Source organism: Amblyomma mixtum, chromosome 4 (genome assembly GCF_055824585.1).
Source record: "Amblyomma mixtum isolate Tamu chromosome 4, ASM5582458v1, whole genome shotgun sequence".
In the NCBI taxonomy this organism is placed as follows: domain Eukaryota; kingdom Metazoa; phylum Arthropoda; class Arachnida; order Ixodida; family Ixodidae; genus Amblyomma; species Amblyomma mixtum.
The window spans coordinates 92,795,326-92,811,855 of NC_143015.1; the positions used below are offsets into that span (position 1 = coordinate 92,795,326).

Sequence of the window (16,530 nt, forward strand, 5' to 3'; positions counted from 1 at the left end):
TAGAGTCTCTGGCACAATTCCTGTGCATTGACATTATACCAAATCGCGCGGAAAATTTTGTGCTTCAATTCTATCGCAATGGAGGTCCCTGTGGCAGCAATTCCATTTTAAGGACCTTGCGCTCAGTAGCTGACCGCTATAGACACCCAGCCTTGGCTTCGGGTACTGCTGAGAGATTTAAATGTGAATTTTTAATTGTGGCTTTCCAAGAGGGATGCATGAGCTATAAAAAACTGCGCGCTTGATGGCTCCGATTTCTTTAGACCATGTGTGTTTCTTTAATGTACGCCGGCATCGTGGATCAGATTGGGAGCCTTTTACGTTTTGCCCCATCGAAATGTGGTCGCATGTGGTTTCGCTCGAGCTTAGTTCTCGCGGGGCCGCAACGCATTTCAAACAAGCTTTATTGCTGCTGCTTAGACCCTGAGATAGGGAGCGGCAAGCAGAAAAAAAAACATGCTGTTTTACAGTATTACAGGCTCAAGTTCAGCTGAACTGGAGATTAAGTGCCCTGCACAGTTCAATTGGCTGGTTGTCATTACAGGAACGGTTACTGCCTCGTAGGTTGCTCGTTAAATTCAATAGGCATATTGACATTACAAAACAGTTACTCCATCGTAGGTTGCTTGTAAAATTCAATAGTCTGGTTGACATTACAATAACAGTTGCTCTCTCGTGGGTTGCTTGTTAAATTCAATAGGCCTGTTTACATTACAAAAACAGTGACTCCCTCGTAGTTGCCTGTTGAATTCAATAGGCTAGATGACATTAAAAAAACAGTTGATCGCTTGTAGGTTACTTGTTAAATTTAATAGGCCGGTTGACATTAGAAAAACGGTTACTCCCTCGTAGGTTGCATGTGAAATTCAATAGGCCTGTTGACATTATAAAAACAGTTACTACCTCGTAGGCTGCTTGTTAAACTCAATAGGCCTGTTGACATTACAAAAACAGTTACTACCACATAGGTTGCTTATTAAATTAGAGGCCTGTTAACATTAAAAATACAGTAGCTCCTTTGCAGGTTGCGTGTTAAATTCAATAGGCCTGTTAACATTACAAAGACGGTTACTGCCTCGTAGGTTGCCTGTAATGAACCGCAAAGGGCAGTAGATATGCAAAGTACTATACCGGGTACTCCAGAATTATCTTTATCATTTGTTGATTGTGCCGTAGAGTTCCATCGAGTGCAGTGGCCTGCAAAATGCGGCGGTCTCCAGGGCGGTGATCAATGAATTCATGATTTCAGAAGAAGCACTTAATCCTAACATAAAGTTAGCGTCGCTTGATTTTGTACTCACTCGATGTCACCGCGTTCCGTGGAATCAAATTGTTTCTGAAATTTACTGCCATAATAATATTTTACTCATGCCCTCACACGCCAACCATTTAGTTCTCGACAAACCCGATGCAACAAACGACCCCATAGCCACAGCTGCACTTCTTCACTTTTTAAACACTGCAAGCACAAGAGTCGTGCGGCCATTACAGTAGCACCCTCTCATGTGCCGACCCCTTTCCAGATTGCAGCGCGAACAGCAGCTACGCGTTGCGGCGGCTACGCATATGAGGGGAATTGCGATACGGGTTCGAAGGAGGTTATGGCACATTCCGAGACGACGTTAGCTAGTCGATGTAGACGCAGCCCCCCTTAAATAGAAAATGGTTTACAGAAGGTAGATTTGGATACTTAAAAATCAAAACACAGTTGGAAAGACAGTGGCTAAAGGGTGACGCTGTTTAATTTGGCGCACACAGAACACGCACTGGCGAGCATCGTTGGCTCTATGTTTCGTCTGCAGCAGGGCGCAAATTATACCTCCGATCAGTCTCGTCTCAGGCTTGCGCTTCTCTGGCAGCATCTCTGGCCAGTGACGAGTATCTTACCGACGAACAGACCACAGTGCGTGCTACACTGGTGCCGCGGGTGGCAGGCGCACAACCTGCCTGTAGGCAATCGTACCTTCTTCAAGCTACCTTCACTATCAGCAGAGGGCGTGTGCGGAAAATAGCGCATATATAGTGGAGAGACCAAACCACCATGCAATAATTATCGAACTGTTCAGCCCGAAATACAGAAGATAAAACAAATTTATACAAGGTCTCAGCCCAGTGTATACACCGTTTAGGAGAAATGAAGCAGTGTCCTATGTGAGCGAAAACAAGAGTACTGTTCAGAGCCGCGTGACAGTCTTCAGTAACTTTCTTCCAAGTTAAATTGTTATGTGATTACAAACTTTGCAAATACTACTGTTCGGGTAAAAGTGCAAATTTGCAATACATCGAACACGTGAAACCTGAAATATTAAGAACATGGTACCATTTAAGAACATCTTTTAACAAACAAAAAAGAAAGCCTGCGGAATACAAAAGCGGTAACGTGGTAACTGTGTTATTTGAGTGCCCCATGACGCTCTGGTTTCTGGGGAGAACAAATACCGCTCATCGTGAGTGTGCGTTCCCCGACATGACTGTGTCGGCAGTGGGCCCAAGATATTCAGCAGTAACTGTACGTTCGTTGGCGGCATTCGTTTTGGGGCGGTTAGAGAAAGCACGCATATGGTACTATCTTATAAACATTCCAGGCTCCCGTCTTTGGTAGTGATCTACAACATCTGTATCCATGAGTTTTTCCCGAAGACAATAGTAAACAATTAAGGTAATTAGCCTTCAGTGTTCAACAGATTTAAAAAAAAACGAGAATTACCGAAGACTAGCACAAACGACTCTTAGCAGCACTTTGTGCCTATAGCAGCACTTTTTATTTGAATTAAAAACTTTCTTACATTTAGCTCAAAGCCGGTACATTTTAAACATACGGCTAAATTTGCAGTCATTTAATATGGCTCATTACCAAAATTTTATTGCGATTCATAGTAAGAATAGTAATTCTCATAATGATACTTATTTGCTCACATATTTGAAGTTTTATTCATTTTTATCAATATATAATAAAATTTTATGCCCCAATGTAGCAAGATAAGGAGCATATTTAAGAAAAAGTATGCTAAATACTTCACCTTGGCTTTAAAAGCCCACGAGTTGCGTCGACCATCCGTCCACGTGACGACTGCGATGCAGACGGTGGCAGCCGCTTCGTTCTTTTGGTGAGTGATCCGGCGGCTGCCTGCACCAAAGCACCTCCCTGCTATGAAAGGAAGCATCACTGTAAGAAAACACTTCATAATACGCAGGCATTCGATTGAACGTGTCATAATTACAAACACACGGCAGTGTATGCTAGTTAACCGCCTTTATTTAACTCCTTTTCAAGAACTGTCGGGGCCGTGTCTTGCAGCAGTCCGCAATTCTTCCATATGTGCCTTATCTTTCTATCGTACGTGCATGACTTACTCAGAGCCTTATATAGCATCGGAAGTAGGGAGAGCAACTGAGCGAAGAACGCATGCGTTTCAGCAGTGGTGGTGTCGTGGAATTCGAAGGATAACACAGCACACATTACTTCCTTTCCTGGTTGATTCTTATTCTAACTGACACAAAACAACCTTTTGTTGCTGAACAAGTACTGACCATTTATTATTTTGCTTCCACTAACAGAAGTGAAAAAAAACTCCAAACGTTAGGGGAATGTCTTAATATGGGAATTTGCTCGCCAACCCCAAACGTCGTGCATGCGTTTGATTAGGTGGATTGAGCGTCAACTTTGGGAGCGGAGATCCCGACACAAAGGCTTGTCACAAGTATTCCAGCGAGTGCAAAAGCCAAAACTGTGACTCCCTTTATGATTCCGAACAACTTCGCTCACTTACTGAGATGAGAAGGAAGGTTATGAACTAAGTGCAGTGCTTGCCGCGCGTATTTGAACAATCGGGATTGCCTATCTTTCTGCAGCACGCCTAACAAGTTTCAGCGAAGTCAATGCCCATCCTGTTTGAGTTTAGGCTTGCACTCTGTGCCTCAAATTCCACGTGCTGTAGCATGGAAGACTGAGCTATGGCTGCGTCTACTGTGTGCACAAAGGCACTGGCAGTCTTCCTCACCTTCATGACGCCTTTCCCACCATAGTGGGCAGGGAATGGGCGCCGGCCAGGGTTCAGAGGTTAGTGGTGCTCTCGTGATGATAACAGTCCAGTCACAGCAGGCGCATCTTCCTCCCACACTTGTGGACGGCTCGTCCCAGAGTCAGACTGTCCATCAAGAGAGAGAACGTTAGTGGCACGGTTCCAGCTCGCGTTTGTCTAGTTTAAGGAGCAATGACAAAAAAAAGTTATTGCAGCCTCGACGTGACTGGCTATAATTGTCGTCAAATTTGAATTATGGGTTTAACTTCCCGAAATGATGCACTGGATATGAGCAACGTCATTATCGAGGGTCTCTAACTAATTTATACTACCTGCGGCTCTTCGAAACGTGCTAATATCACATACCGCCTGCGCGCCTTTTAGTGTAACAGAATGCATATTAATTTTTCCTACACACCCATATGTACTGCAGAGTGGGTAATGCAGCCTCAAAAAGGGGCATAATTATTCACCAAGAGAATGTCAGAGGTCGAGCAAAGTTATCCACATACCCATCATCGTGGTTACGCCGTGAGGCTGACGCTAAACAGGAGCAGCAGTCATCTGCAGAAGAAACGATGTGAAATTAACACGTGTGCTAACTCACCTGCAATAAAAAAACAAAATAGTGCGATTTGCCTAAGGTGTCGGCAGTGTTTCTTTTGACCAGTTCAGGAAAGTCCATACAGAGGTCAAAAGTAGCCAAATATCGCCAATCTTTTCTGTCAGCGCCAAATTTGTCACCATTGGCGTGCAAACATGTGCTACGCCATGTGATGGAACATAGAAAACAGTTCGTGTTAATTTTCTGCAAAAGGCCTCTTGGACCCTGAAACTGTGACGAAATTTTGCCCTGCAGCCGCAATCTAAACATGAGTGTCAGAACAGCTACTATTATATCCAGCTCTATATAGTTCCGGTGCTCGGTTTCCGTCGAGGCTTCTCACGAAAAAAACGGTCCGACCGACCTTTTAAACGTGGCGTCCAGTTGCATCAACCTGTAAATAGCAAAAATTATCACCCCTCACTTGGTTCATATAGTCCTTACAATGAAACAGCACAACGTTTTCTTGCAGAGAAATAGGTGGAGCTGATTAAGACAGCTTTATCACTTTCTCGCAGAAAACTGAAAATAAATCAAACGCAGTACATAACACCTACATCTCACTAAAGACATGTTTTGCGCCGATCATGCACTTTTAGTTTCTTAATACATTGATAAAGCTGAACATCAGTAATAGATATTAAGAATCTGAGCGTGCTTAGTGACATCTACCGCAAAAAAAAGCTTGTAAGTTTCACCCCCTCTTTATTTCAGGTAAAACCATGCACGGTGATTCCACTGGAGAAAATGGCAGTGCAGTACACGGCACTCGTATATCACGATTTCCGTAAACTTGATTTTCAGTTTCCAGCTATGGATTTTAAGTTATTGCGAAATTCTGCATATTCGAGCCTTGCCTGAAGTTTTTTAGTTGTGGCCTTCATACCGTGGATCACCGAGTCGTGTTTGCATCTGCTACGTGGAAAAGTCACGTGCAACCGTACTCACTTTCAGCCAATATTTCTGCACGGCCGAGTCAGTAGGGGCTGCTGTACAATGGCCGGCCGTCGGCGGCACCCACGTGATGATAACACTTCAGACGCAAGAGGTGCCCCCGGCTTGGACGGAGGGCTTGGCCAAGGGCTCGAGCTGCCAATCAGGACGAAACAAAAAGAACGCCAGCGACTGACTTACGGAACATTTAACTTCTGCAGTATTCCAAAACAACCCACAACAGGCGGTGGTTTAACGTACCGTAGCGACACAGGCTACGGGAGGACACATTAGTGAATGACTCGTGGTAAATCTGGATGCCCAGGGGGTAAGTAATGTGTAGTGATTTCGCAAAGGATGCGGGCGCTTTTGCGTTTTGCTTCCGATCAAAGGGACGCCTCAGGGAGCAATCCTTTCTCCAATGCTCTTCAACGTTGCTCTCATGCACCTGCCGGAACAACTTAGTGCCATAAAGGGAATCCGGCACGCACTATACGCGGATGACAACCATATGGGCAACGGAGAGAAACTTTGGACAGATGGAGGAGGCCCTCCAAGAGGGTGCCAGTACGGTTCAAAAGTATGCAGAAGAATGCGCACTGCGCTGATCCCCGGACAAGTCGGAGCTCCTCGTCCTGCGAGGGAAGGGGGATACTGCATCACTGGAAATGTCGGTCGACGACACACCCATTCCCGAGGTGGGAACAATACAAATTTCGGGGCTGCTCATTAACAATAAGGGTGTGAACGCAGCAGCGATCACCAAGTTCCGAACGGTGTGCGAACAGGTCATCCGTATGATATCTCGGATCACAAGCAAGAAAAACAGGATGGAAGAACAGGATACCCTAAGAGTAATACAGGCCTTTTTCATCTGCAGGATAGTGTACGTGGCCCCGTACCTTCGTATGAGGAAGACCGATCTAAACCACCTGGACGCTATTATTAGAACCGCTTATAAGAAGGCACTCGGCCTACCCATGAAAGCATCTACGGAGCGTATGCTAAAACTAGGGGTACACAACACGTCTGATTAATTGATTAGCGCCCATCTTACAAGCCACGTAATGCGACTGGCCACAACTACGACCGGCAGCAGGGTCTTAGAAGATTTAAACATTAGCTTTCCGCAGCAAGTGGCTGGGAGACCAGATCTACCTAAAGAGCGGAAGAGCAAATTCCTTACGCTTCCCCTTCCCAAAACTATGCACCCGGAGCATCATCATGCTAGACGAGTGGCGAGGAGCAAGAAGATGAACGAGTGCTATTTAAGAGAAGAAGGAGCCTTCTTCGTGGAGGCTACGGGTCCTGTACAAGGAATATCAACAATATCAGTGGTTCACCAACTGCAGGTCGTGGACGGGATTTAAGTTCGTAACGGGGATACACAGGCTATGGAGGAAGTAGCGATTGCCCTAGCCGCGACGCACTCCGTATCGAAAGACATAGTTACAGATTCCCAGGCGGCTTATAGAAACTATATGCCTGGCAGAACCACGCCGCTAGCCTGCAAGATTCTCAGTCAATGTAGGACTTCAGCTGAACGGAAGGAATTAAGAGTTAAAGAAACGAGCGCGCACACGCTTCGGCCAGAGATTTATTTCCCGTGAATCCTTCTCCGTCCTCCCTTACTGATTCAGGCTCCCCCTCTCCGTTTTCAACATATTCAGAGATATTACAGAATTTGCGCCTTGAAAGGCAGACATTCCCGATGCCCACGAATGGTGTAATTAAATAAGAAGAATGTCACCTTCGAAGGCTACAAACTATGTCGTTCAATAATCCAGGTAAGCTTCACGCCATTGAGCCCGAGTACTTTTCGGCACAGTGCAATCTTTGTGGCCAGAAGAAAAACCTATACCATATGGTATGGGCTTGTCAGGCAAACAACAGTATTGACATCATAAATCAGCCAAGGCGGGAGTGCTGGGAGGCGGCCCTGTCCAGCTCGGACCTCGAGGAACAACGAGCCCTCGTCGCCAGAGCACGGGCAGCGACTTTTGCAAAAACTTCCCGGACTAAGGACCCGATCAGCCTTTTTTTAAACTAAGTCATTGTGGCTTTAAATAAACGTTTTCATCATAATCATCGACCAATTGAAAAAAGAGTCCTCCAGTTCAGCACGGAGTGCAGTAACCACCGAGTTGTAATAAAGTGGGTTGTGTTATAACGTTCACATTACTTAAAAAAAATTGCGCCTCATAACATGTACGTTATGTACATTTTTTTTACGCAGCAAAAAAAAAAAGCTGTAAATACCAAAGTGATACCCCAGTAATTACAAAATGAAGACATAACAAAATATTCACATTCATCTTCAGGAAATCGGAATGCCTTAAAGCAATGAAAGGCAGCAGGCTAGGATATACGCATATGATCCGCATCGCATGAACACTTATTAACTAAAAAGCGGAAACTGCCGCATGATTCAGGATTGCGGTGCATTTTGCGCTACAGTATTCGCCAGGGTTATGGAGTGTAATAAATGTCGAAGTCCTAGTTCTCGCCGAAGCCAGACCTCTTATGCACGGATGCAACCCTACAGACAAAGGGCACAAGAATGAGTGAGTCCAATTTATGAGGGCCTCGGGAATGAAACCACCGGTGTTGATGCTAGTCTCACGCCACTAGCGTTTCAAGATTAAGCTAGTTGCTACTATCAAAAGAAAGAACACAGCAGAAATGAAGTTACCATTCACTTCAGATGACTAGTTTTTGATGGTTAGGTTAGTTATTAGTAGCAAAGAAAAAACACAGCAGAAATGCAGTAACTTGTCTCTTCATGCCACAAGCTTTTGCAGGTTACGTTAGTTATCAGTAGCAAAGAAAGTACACAGGAGAACTGCAGTCACCTGTATCGTTATGCCACAAGTTTCTGAAGGTTACTTTAGTTATTAGTAGCAAGGGAAGGCCACAGCAGAAATGCAATAACGTGTCTAATCATGGGACCAGAATTTTTAAGCACAAGAGAAAGGCAGGAACATGTCTCGTAATGTGGTAGCTATTAGTAGCAACAAAAAACACAGCAGAAACGCAGTAACTTCTGTGTTCACTCCACTAGCTTTCCTAGGTTAGGTTAGCTATTAGTAGCAAGAAAGAACACAGCAGAAACACAGTAACCTGTCTCCTCATGCCACTAGCTTTTGAAGGTTAGGTTAGTTATTAGTAGCTAAGAAAGGACACAGTATGTTGTGAATGCAGTAACCTGTCTCGTCATGCCACTAGGTTTTGAAGGTGAGGTTAGTTATTAGTAGCAAGGAAAGAACACAGCAGGAACGCAGCCACCTGTGTCATCATGCCACTATCTTTTGAAGGTTAATCCAGTTGCAATATCCTGTAAATAGCAAAAATTGCGACCCCTCGCTCGGTTCATAGCATCCTTATAATGAAGCAGCACAACTTTTTCTTGCAGAGAAGTAGGTAGAGCTCATGAAGACAGCTTTATCACTTTCTCGCAGAAAACTGAAAATAAAGCAAACGCAGTACATAACACCAAAATCTCAATAAAGAGATGTTTTGCGCCAAACGTGCACTTTCAGTTTCTTAGCTACATTGATTCAGCTGAACATCGGAAGTGGATATTAAGAATACGAGTGTGCTCAGAGACATCTACCGCAAAAAAAAAAACTTGTTAGTTCTACCCCCCCCCCCCTCCCCTGTATTTCAGGCAAAACCATCCACGATTATTCCAGTGAGGAAAATGTTAGGCTGAGCAGTGCAGTATTTCACGATTTGCGGAAATGTGATTTTCAGTTTTATGCTGTCGATTTTAAGTTATTACCAAGTTCTGCATATGTCTAGCCTTGACTGCAATTTTTTAGTTGTGCCCTTCAGACCATGGACCACAGAGTCATGTTTGCATCTGCTACGTACAAAATCATGTTCAACCGTACTCACTTTCGGCCATTATTTCTGCATGGCCGAGTCAGTAGCGGCTGCTGGACGACAGCCGGCCTTCGGCGGCACCCACGTGATGATAACAGTCCAGACACAAGAGGCGTCCGCGGCTTGGACGACGGGCTGGCCAGGAGCTCGAGCTGCCAATCACGACGAAAAAACAAGAACGCCAATGACTCAGTTACTAAAAATTTACCTTCGCAGTGTTCAAAAAAAAAAACTACATCAGGCGGTGATTTAACGTCCGAAGCGACGCGGGCTACGGGGGACACAGTAGTGAATGGCTCAGGGCAAATCTGGATGCCGGGGGTTTCGAAATGTGCAGTGATTTCGCAAAGGAGGCGGGCGATTTTTCGTTTTGCTTCCGACGAAACTCTGTCGTCTCGACCGGATTGAAAAAGGAGTCCTCCAGTTCACCATGGAGCACTGTAACCACCGAGTTGTAATGAAATGGTTTCTGTTACAGCGTGCACATTACATGAAAAAACTGCGCATCATAGTATGTACATTATGTACATAGTATGTACAGTATGCTCGTTTCATTTATTCCGTCTACTCACGTTTTACTAGCGTCACAGCGTTAAAAGCTCGTGCGGGTCTTGACAGCCTTTCCCATTGTCGTAAACTCTCCCGATTAACTCTTTTTCACAAAATTTACCATCATCCATTGCTTCACGACGATTTCTTTCACTTACCCACAGCAGTGTTTCCACGCCGTGACCATCCTTTCAGGATCAAACGCATCACATGTCACACTTCAAGTTTTGCCAAATCATTCATACCCAAAACCATTATTGATTGGAACCGGCTGCCTTCCACAATCGCAACTGAAACTAACGCGACATCATTTCATGAACTTTTAAAAAATCAAAGCGATGTGTAGTTTTCTTCTAGTTCTGTTGTGTTCACCGTAATGTGTTTGAGTTTCGCTTTTCGTTCTGCTTATTCCGATGTTTTTATTTTTGATTCTTCTTTCCTTTTTTTTCGTCTTGTTTTTGCGCCACATTTCGATTGTTGCTGACTACCAGTTATTGCTCTTTTCTTGCTTCTTTTTCTGCCCTGTTACTCATGTTAAATGTTCCTTCTATGTATAAAATTTGCAATTTTTACCACCATCTATGTAATACCCTCGTGAAGAGGGCCTTTAGGGGTATGTTAAAATAAATAAATAAATAAATAAAATTATGTGCGTTTTTTTACGCAGCAAGACAACTGCAAATACCAAAAAGTGATATCCCAGCGATTACTAAAGGGGAACAGGACAAATATTCACATTCATCTTCAGGAAATAAGAATGCTTTAAAGTGATGAAACCCAGCAGGCTAGGGTCTACCCAGGGACGATGCACATCGCACGAATACTTATGAACTAAAAACGCAGAAACTGCCGCATGATTCAGGAACGTGGTGCATTTTGCAGTATAGTATTCGTCAGTGCTGTAAAGTGTAAATAAATGTCGAAGTCCTAGTTCTCACCGAGTCTAGACCTCTTACGTTTACTTTGGATACAACCCCACAGACAAAGGGCACAAAAATGATTGAGTCTGCTCTATAAGGGGCTCGGGAATAGAACCACCGGAGTTGATGCTGGTGTGAAAAGGGTATAAATACCTCTCAGGCTGTTCATGCCCATGGGTGCTTTCGAAGCACAACAATGACTAATTTCATAGCTCTGCTAGTAAACTTCAGTTTCTTCCTGCAGGACTCCTGCAGAATAACACGCTAAATTCCCTTCCCGCTAACAAAGGAGCATCTAGAGGTCGCTCTGCTGGCTGGAGCACAGACAGGCTCTACAACTCATTTCGTGTTCTTCCCTTCTTATCATAAAACACTTCAGCAGCAAAGTTCAACTAGGCCAGCAGCAGGTTTCCTGGAAGATGTCAAATCTGCTCTCGGTTCATTCGCTGTCGTTCACGCAAAACTACGTTCGCTCAATATATGTATGTCACTTCTGTCTGATGAAAAACATCTTTCTTGCATCTGAGTGTGTCACGATTCTTCTTGTTAAGAAGTTGTTAAGACGTAAGGACAGTACAATGCAGCAAATAGATGCAGAAACAGCAGTGCGGCAGCTACTGGCACTTACTCCTGTTCATTGACGAAATGAAATTGCTACATCTTTTCTAGTGCATGTTGTTGTGCTTCTGAGCCGTGCAGTGTTGCCCCGAAGGAAGACCTGAAGCTAGCGAGCAAAAGTGCTGATATAGATAGGAGTTAATGAAAAATTCTAAGTAATCTGCAATTCGTTCACGGCATCGCCTTGCTTAGTCATTCAGAAGATGAACTGCAAAGCATGATCAATGAGTAAGACAGGCAGAGGAGAACAGTGAGTCTAAAAATTAACATTCAGAAAACCAAAGTAACGTTCAACAATATCGCAAGGGAACAGCAGTTCGCAATTGGTAGCGAGGTGCGGGAAAAGGGAATATGTCTACTAAGGACAGGTAGTGATTATTGATCGGGATCATGAGAGGGAAATAGATAGAAAAAAGGGGGTGGATCACATATAGGAAGTCCTTCCAGATCACGAATGGCAGTTTACGGATAACTGTCAAGACCAAAGTATACAACAGCTTTACCTCACTGGTACTCACCTATGATACAGAAAAATGAAAGCTAACAAAAATGGTTCTGGTTAAGTTAAGGACAGTGCAGCGAGATATGGAAGTTAGAAGACCGGAGTTAGGAGACCAGAAGCAGGCACAGTGGGTGAGGCAACAGACGCGGGTTAAAGGCAACCTAGTCGAAATCAAGAGGAAGAAATGGGCTTGAGTATGACATGCAATGTGAAGGCAAGATGTAAACTGGCCCTTAAGAGTAACATAGTGGACTCCGAGCGAAGGCAAGTGTAACAGGGGACGGGAGAAAGTTAGGTGGGTGGATGAGATTAAGAAGAGATTAACTAGCTGGCAAATAACAGGGTTAATTGGAGGGGCACGGAAGAGGCCATGCCCTGCAGTGGGTGCAGCCAGGATGACGATGATGTATATGGGTGTAAAGCAAGCCAAGTGAAAGAAGACGAATTACGCTGCATATGCTAGAGTTAGAGAATAAATACACAGAGAAAAGAATATTTTGTGATAGTGCATGGACTGTTTGGTTGAGGGTAGCTAATAAGTGCTAAAAGATTTTCAGGGCAAATAATGGCGCAAGAAAATTCGCGTACTGGCTCTTTGCCAGACATTCAGGCGATAATTATTTATTGCGAAAGACTTTGATGAAGGGAGCTTTTATTGCAGATGAGTTTTACCCCTAAGTTGATGCCGATGATTATCTTACAAGAACACACTTTAAAACGTAATTTTCATCAGTGGCAGGACTGTTTCGCCAAACATTAACAGCGACACAGTTCAGTAAATAGAGGATTTTTAGACAATGGACTAATATTTATCACCTTCAAAAGTGAAAGACATTAACAGCAGCCAGTCGTGTACCGAGAGACTTTGATGCCGCTGATATTCGTAGTGCGAGACTTTCATAGCCAAATATATTTACGGAGTGTTTACAGCATTAAATATTTTGGGTAACACCTTCATGAATAAAAATAACTTGAATGGCGGCAGATTTATTTGTTATGTCTTAACCAATTGCTAAATTTAGCTTGGAGAATTGGTACATATGCCTTCATACATACTTTAGGAACGCACGAGCTTTGTCCATTTTAAAACTTCAATGCAATGTATACCAAGTGTTTCGGGGAGGACAGCCCAACTAATCCGAGGTAGAGTTTTTGTGGTAAACAGAAGCTTTTTATGGAGTAGCAATACAAGTGTTTGCTGACGTCAGAAAACAGAATCAAGATAAAATTCGAGTAATTATAATAGCTGACGTTTTTATCATTACCGAGCGGCACCTGATTGCACTTTGATATTTCTAGCCTGTCATTAGTAATAACCATGTCAGTTTTTACACTTCTGAAGTCGCGATAATCCTTGCCGAAGTGGTTAAAATAGTTTGGACCATTTCTCGCGACATCCGAAAACCATGCGCTTGTGGGAGGGCACTAAGTGACATCAATCCAATTGCGACACACTGTGCCGCACGTACCACGCGACACTCTGAGCCCCGCTCGAGCTGTAGTGCTCCCCGCTGCTCGCAAATTTGTTGCTGCAGCACTGGTGGTGTAGTGAATGGCACGTTCTACGTGTCTAACGCAGCGTCGACTTAATTGTCGCAGCTGCGTGCCCTACAAGCACGCGTTATTTGATTGGTGCGAGAAACGGCTCAAATTAGTCGAGCCACAGCGGCAAGGGTTACAGTGTCTTCAGAACTCTAAAAACTGCTATGGCTACTATTAACGTTCGGCTACGTATCCCTAATTGCAATAAGGCGCCTAGGTGTATTAGTTTAAAAGTGAAGTATTAGAATTTTATCTATTCTCTTTCTTAAATAATTATAACTTGCTTCTTTTTTGGCATCCACCAACGAGGCTGTTACTATTCAGGAAAAAGCTGCTCTTATCCTCAAAAAACCTATGTTTAAAAATTATTAGCCGGCTTCCCTAAAAAACCTGCCATATGCTTCTCCCCTTTATGCTTCAGCTGTTTTTGACCAGCTGAGGATGCATAGTTGCGTTTTAAAATGTTTTGCCCAAGCACTCAAAACCCCACAGACATAGAATGATGATCCTCTGCTTACGAAAGCATTACAAGAGTGCAGCATTAGGTTTATGAGAGCGCAACCTGGCTTGGTATGCTTCCGTAGATGGCACAGTTACTCGCAGCAAACTCATGTCAGTGCGTTTTGCAAGGATATAGACATAGAAATAAGCGCGAGAAACAAGACTGGGCAGTTAATCTTCAGATTTTCTAAGTGAGCATGCTCAGGCATCGCCGTATTGTGTGCGCAATAAACTTAGAAGTCATGAAAAACAGTGAGACGAATGGCTATGATTTCCACAGCAAGCGCAGGCATCCTCCACAACCAGTTATCTGCAATGATTGCAGATTCATCATCTCGCATTCTCTGTAAGAATCCGCACAGTGCACAAGTGTACTAAACTCCTATCTCCCTCTATGTCTTCGCTCACTGTGTTCTTCAGGTTCACACACAGAACGGGAGAAAATGACAGCGCCGTTGCTTTCATAGTAATAACTGATCACCTAGAGCACTTGCTGACGCGCTTGGTTTTATCAGCGGCTTTTTTCGCGCGCTTTTTTCTCATTACATGTTTACAATCCCACAAGATAATATCAAGCCTTCAAACAAAAATGAAAAGGTAGTCGGCTCAGTTAGTTGAAGTAATGGTCCCTTAATTGCAATTTGTCCCGGTCACTGGCCCTCTTAGACTTGATAAGTACCAACAGAGATCACCCCCATTTACGTTCAGCATGTTCAAAATTTTCTGTGCGGGATAAGAAAAAGAATAAAGACCTGGTACAGTTCCAAATAGGGTTTTATGCATAGTTTTCTTAGGCGTCAACGGCACAGTGAAGTGGTAAGAGGGAGCGCCCCCATTCTTGGGCTGCTCGCTTGATCCAACTGAACCCAATTATTCATGGTGCTGCTCACCTCTAGGCCTCAATTTTACTCTCATCATTGCAGTGGAGAGGAAGTGGGTCTGAGCTTCCGTTGGCACCCATGGCACGAATGCGCCCAGTGCTGCCAACACGCACGGCAGCTTCTTCTCAATGAAGGTTCGATGAGCACGGACTCTTGCCACTGCTGGAAGACACAGGGAAGAAGATCAGTATTCACATCGTTGCCACTGGTGCAGCTCTAGAGACGGCAAACGTAGTTTTGGGATTGTTTAGTTTAGTTTAGCTTATAGGTGTTTAACGTCAAAAGCGACTCGGGTTATCAGGGATGTTGTAGTGAAGGGCGAATAAATCTATTCTCTAGAACATTTACTGATGCGCTTGGTTTCATTAACGGCTGGTTTCAGTAACGCCAACAGCACAGTTAAGCAGTCAGAGTGCTCCCATTCTAGGGCTGCTCACTTGATCCACTGGAACACAATTATTCGCAGTGTTGCTCACCTCTAGGCACCAATTTCACTCCCCTCATCGTTGCGGTGGCGAGGAAGCGGGACATAGCTTCCACTGGCACCCAGGTGACGAACGCGCCGAGTGCGGCAAAGGCGAATGGCTTCTTCCTTTCTCAATGAAGGTTCGATGGGCACAGACACTTGCCAGTGCTGAAAGACACAGGGAAGAAGATCAGTGTTCATATCATAGCAACCGGCACAGCGCGCAAGACGGCCAAACCAGTTTTGAGAACGTTTAGTTTAGTTTAGCTTATATGGGTTTAACATCCCAAAGCATCTGGCGGGTGCCATAGTGAAGGGCGAATAAATCTATTATATGTGACTACTACTTAGCCTCTACACAATCGGCGACATGTCGCTACAAAAGAAACCGTGATCTATTATCTGCTAAAGGCAGGATAACACGGACCTCAGAGGAGACAAAAGATGGCACATGGCACCTGCAAAGTGAAAAATTTCGTTTGGTTTGCTGTATGGGGTTTAACGTCTCAGAGTGACTTGGGCTCTGAGGGACGCCGGAGTGGAGGGCTCCAGATGATTTCGGCCAGCTGGGGTTCCTTAACGTGGGTTAACACTGCACAGCACACTGACGCCTGGAATTTTGCCTCCATCTAAATGAGAATGTCGCAGCCGGGATCATACCGGCATCTTCTGAGACAGCAGCCAAACACAATAACTATCGAGCTATCGCTGCAAAAATTCGCTTTGAGTAAAATAATGGCAGTTAACGTGTGCATTGAGCACAGACAGAGATCTTCACTTTCCTATCTGATTTGGACAAAAATTTTTTGACGCATTTGAACACGTGCTAATGTATGTCCCATAAGACATGCATTATTCATACTGCACAACACTGCCTCTAAGAACTAAAAATGAATGTAACTCGAGCATTTCATCCGGCGGTGGGCTCATTAAATACTTATATTTTATGCTGTGCTCGCAAGTAATTACATTTCATGAAAAAAACAAAAAGAAAGAAAGTGGTAGGTACTTTTGGAAAAGAACAGGTCTCCGAGAACCATCAGTCCTTTTCGAGACTAGCCGCTAGCGGTTTAACAGTTTATCCCTATAACAGTACAGTATAACAGT

The 16,530-nt window shown here is 44.2% G+C and overlaps 1 protein-coding gene across 1 annotated transcript; it reads right to left on the bottom strand.

Annotated features, from left to right (window-relative positions):
- Positions 1 to 4,007: 4,007 nt before the first annotated feature.
- Positions 4,008 to 16,167, bottom strand: LOC149347440 (uncharacterized). The gene is made up of 6 exons (XM_089587123.1): positions 15,434 to 16,167; positions 14,967 to 15,119; positions 9,457 to 9,596; positions 5,575 to 5,715; positions 4,535 to 4,586; positions 4,008 to 4,148 (listed from the first exon to the last, which is right to left on the bottom strand). The coding sequence occupies exons 1-3, from the start codon at positions 15,486 to 15,488 to the stop codon at positions 9,466 to 9,468; spliced, it is 339 nt and encodes a 112-aa protein (XP_089443249.1). The 5' UTR covers positions 15,489 to 16,167; the 3' UTR covers positions 4,008 to 4,148; positions 4,535 to 4,586; positions 5,575 to 5,715; positions 9,457 to 9,465.
- Between the last annotated feature and the right edge of the window lie 363 nt (positions 16,168 to 16,530).

Bases quoted from the DNA above. Each gene is read 5' to 3' on its own strand.
- LOC149347440 (XM_089587123.1), bottom strand. From the start codon at position 15,488: ATGTCCCGCTTCCTCGCCACCGCAACGATGAGGGGAGTGAAATTGGTG. The intron at 15,120-15,433 runs GTGAGCAACACT...TGTGTCTTCCAG, and splicing joins AGTGAAATTGGTGCCTAGAG to CAGTGGCAAGAGTCCGTGCT. The intron at 9,597-14,966 runs GTGAGCAGCACC...CGTGATTGGCAG, and splicing joins AGTAAAATTGAGGCCTAGAG to CTCGAGCTCCTGGCCAGCCC.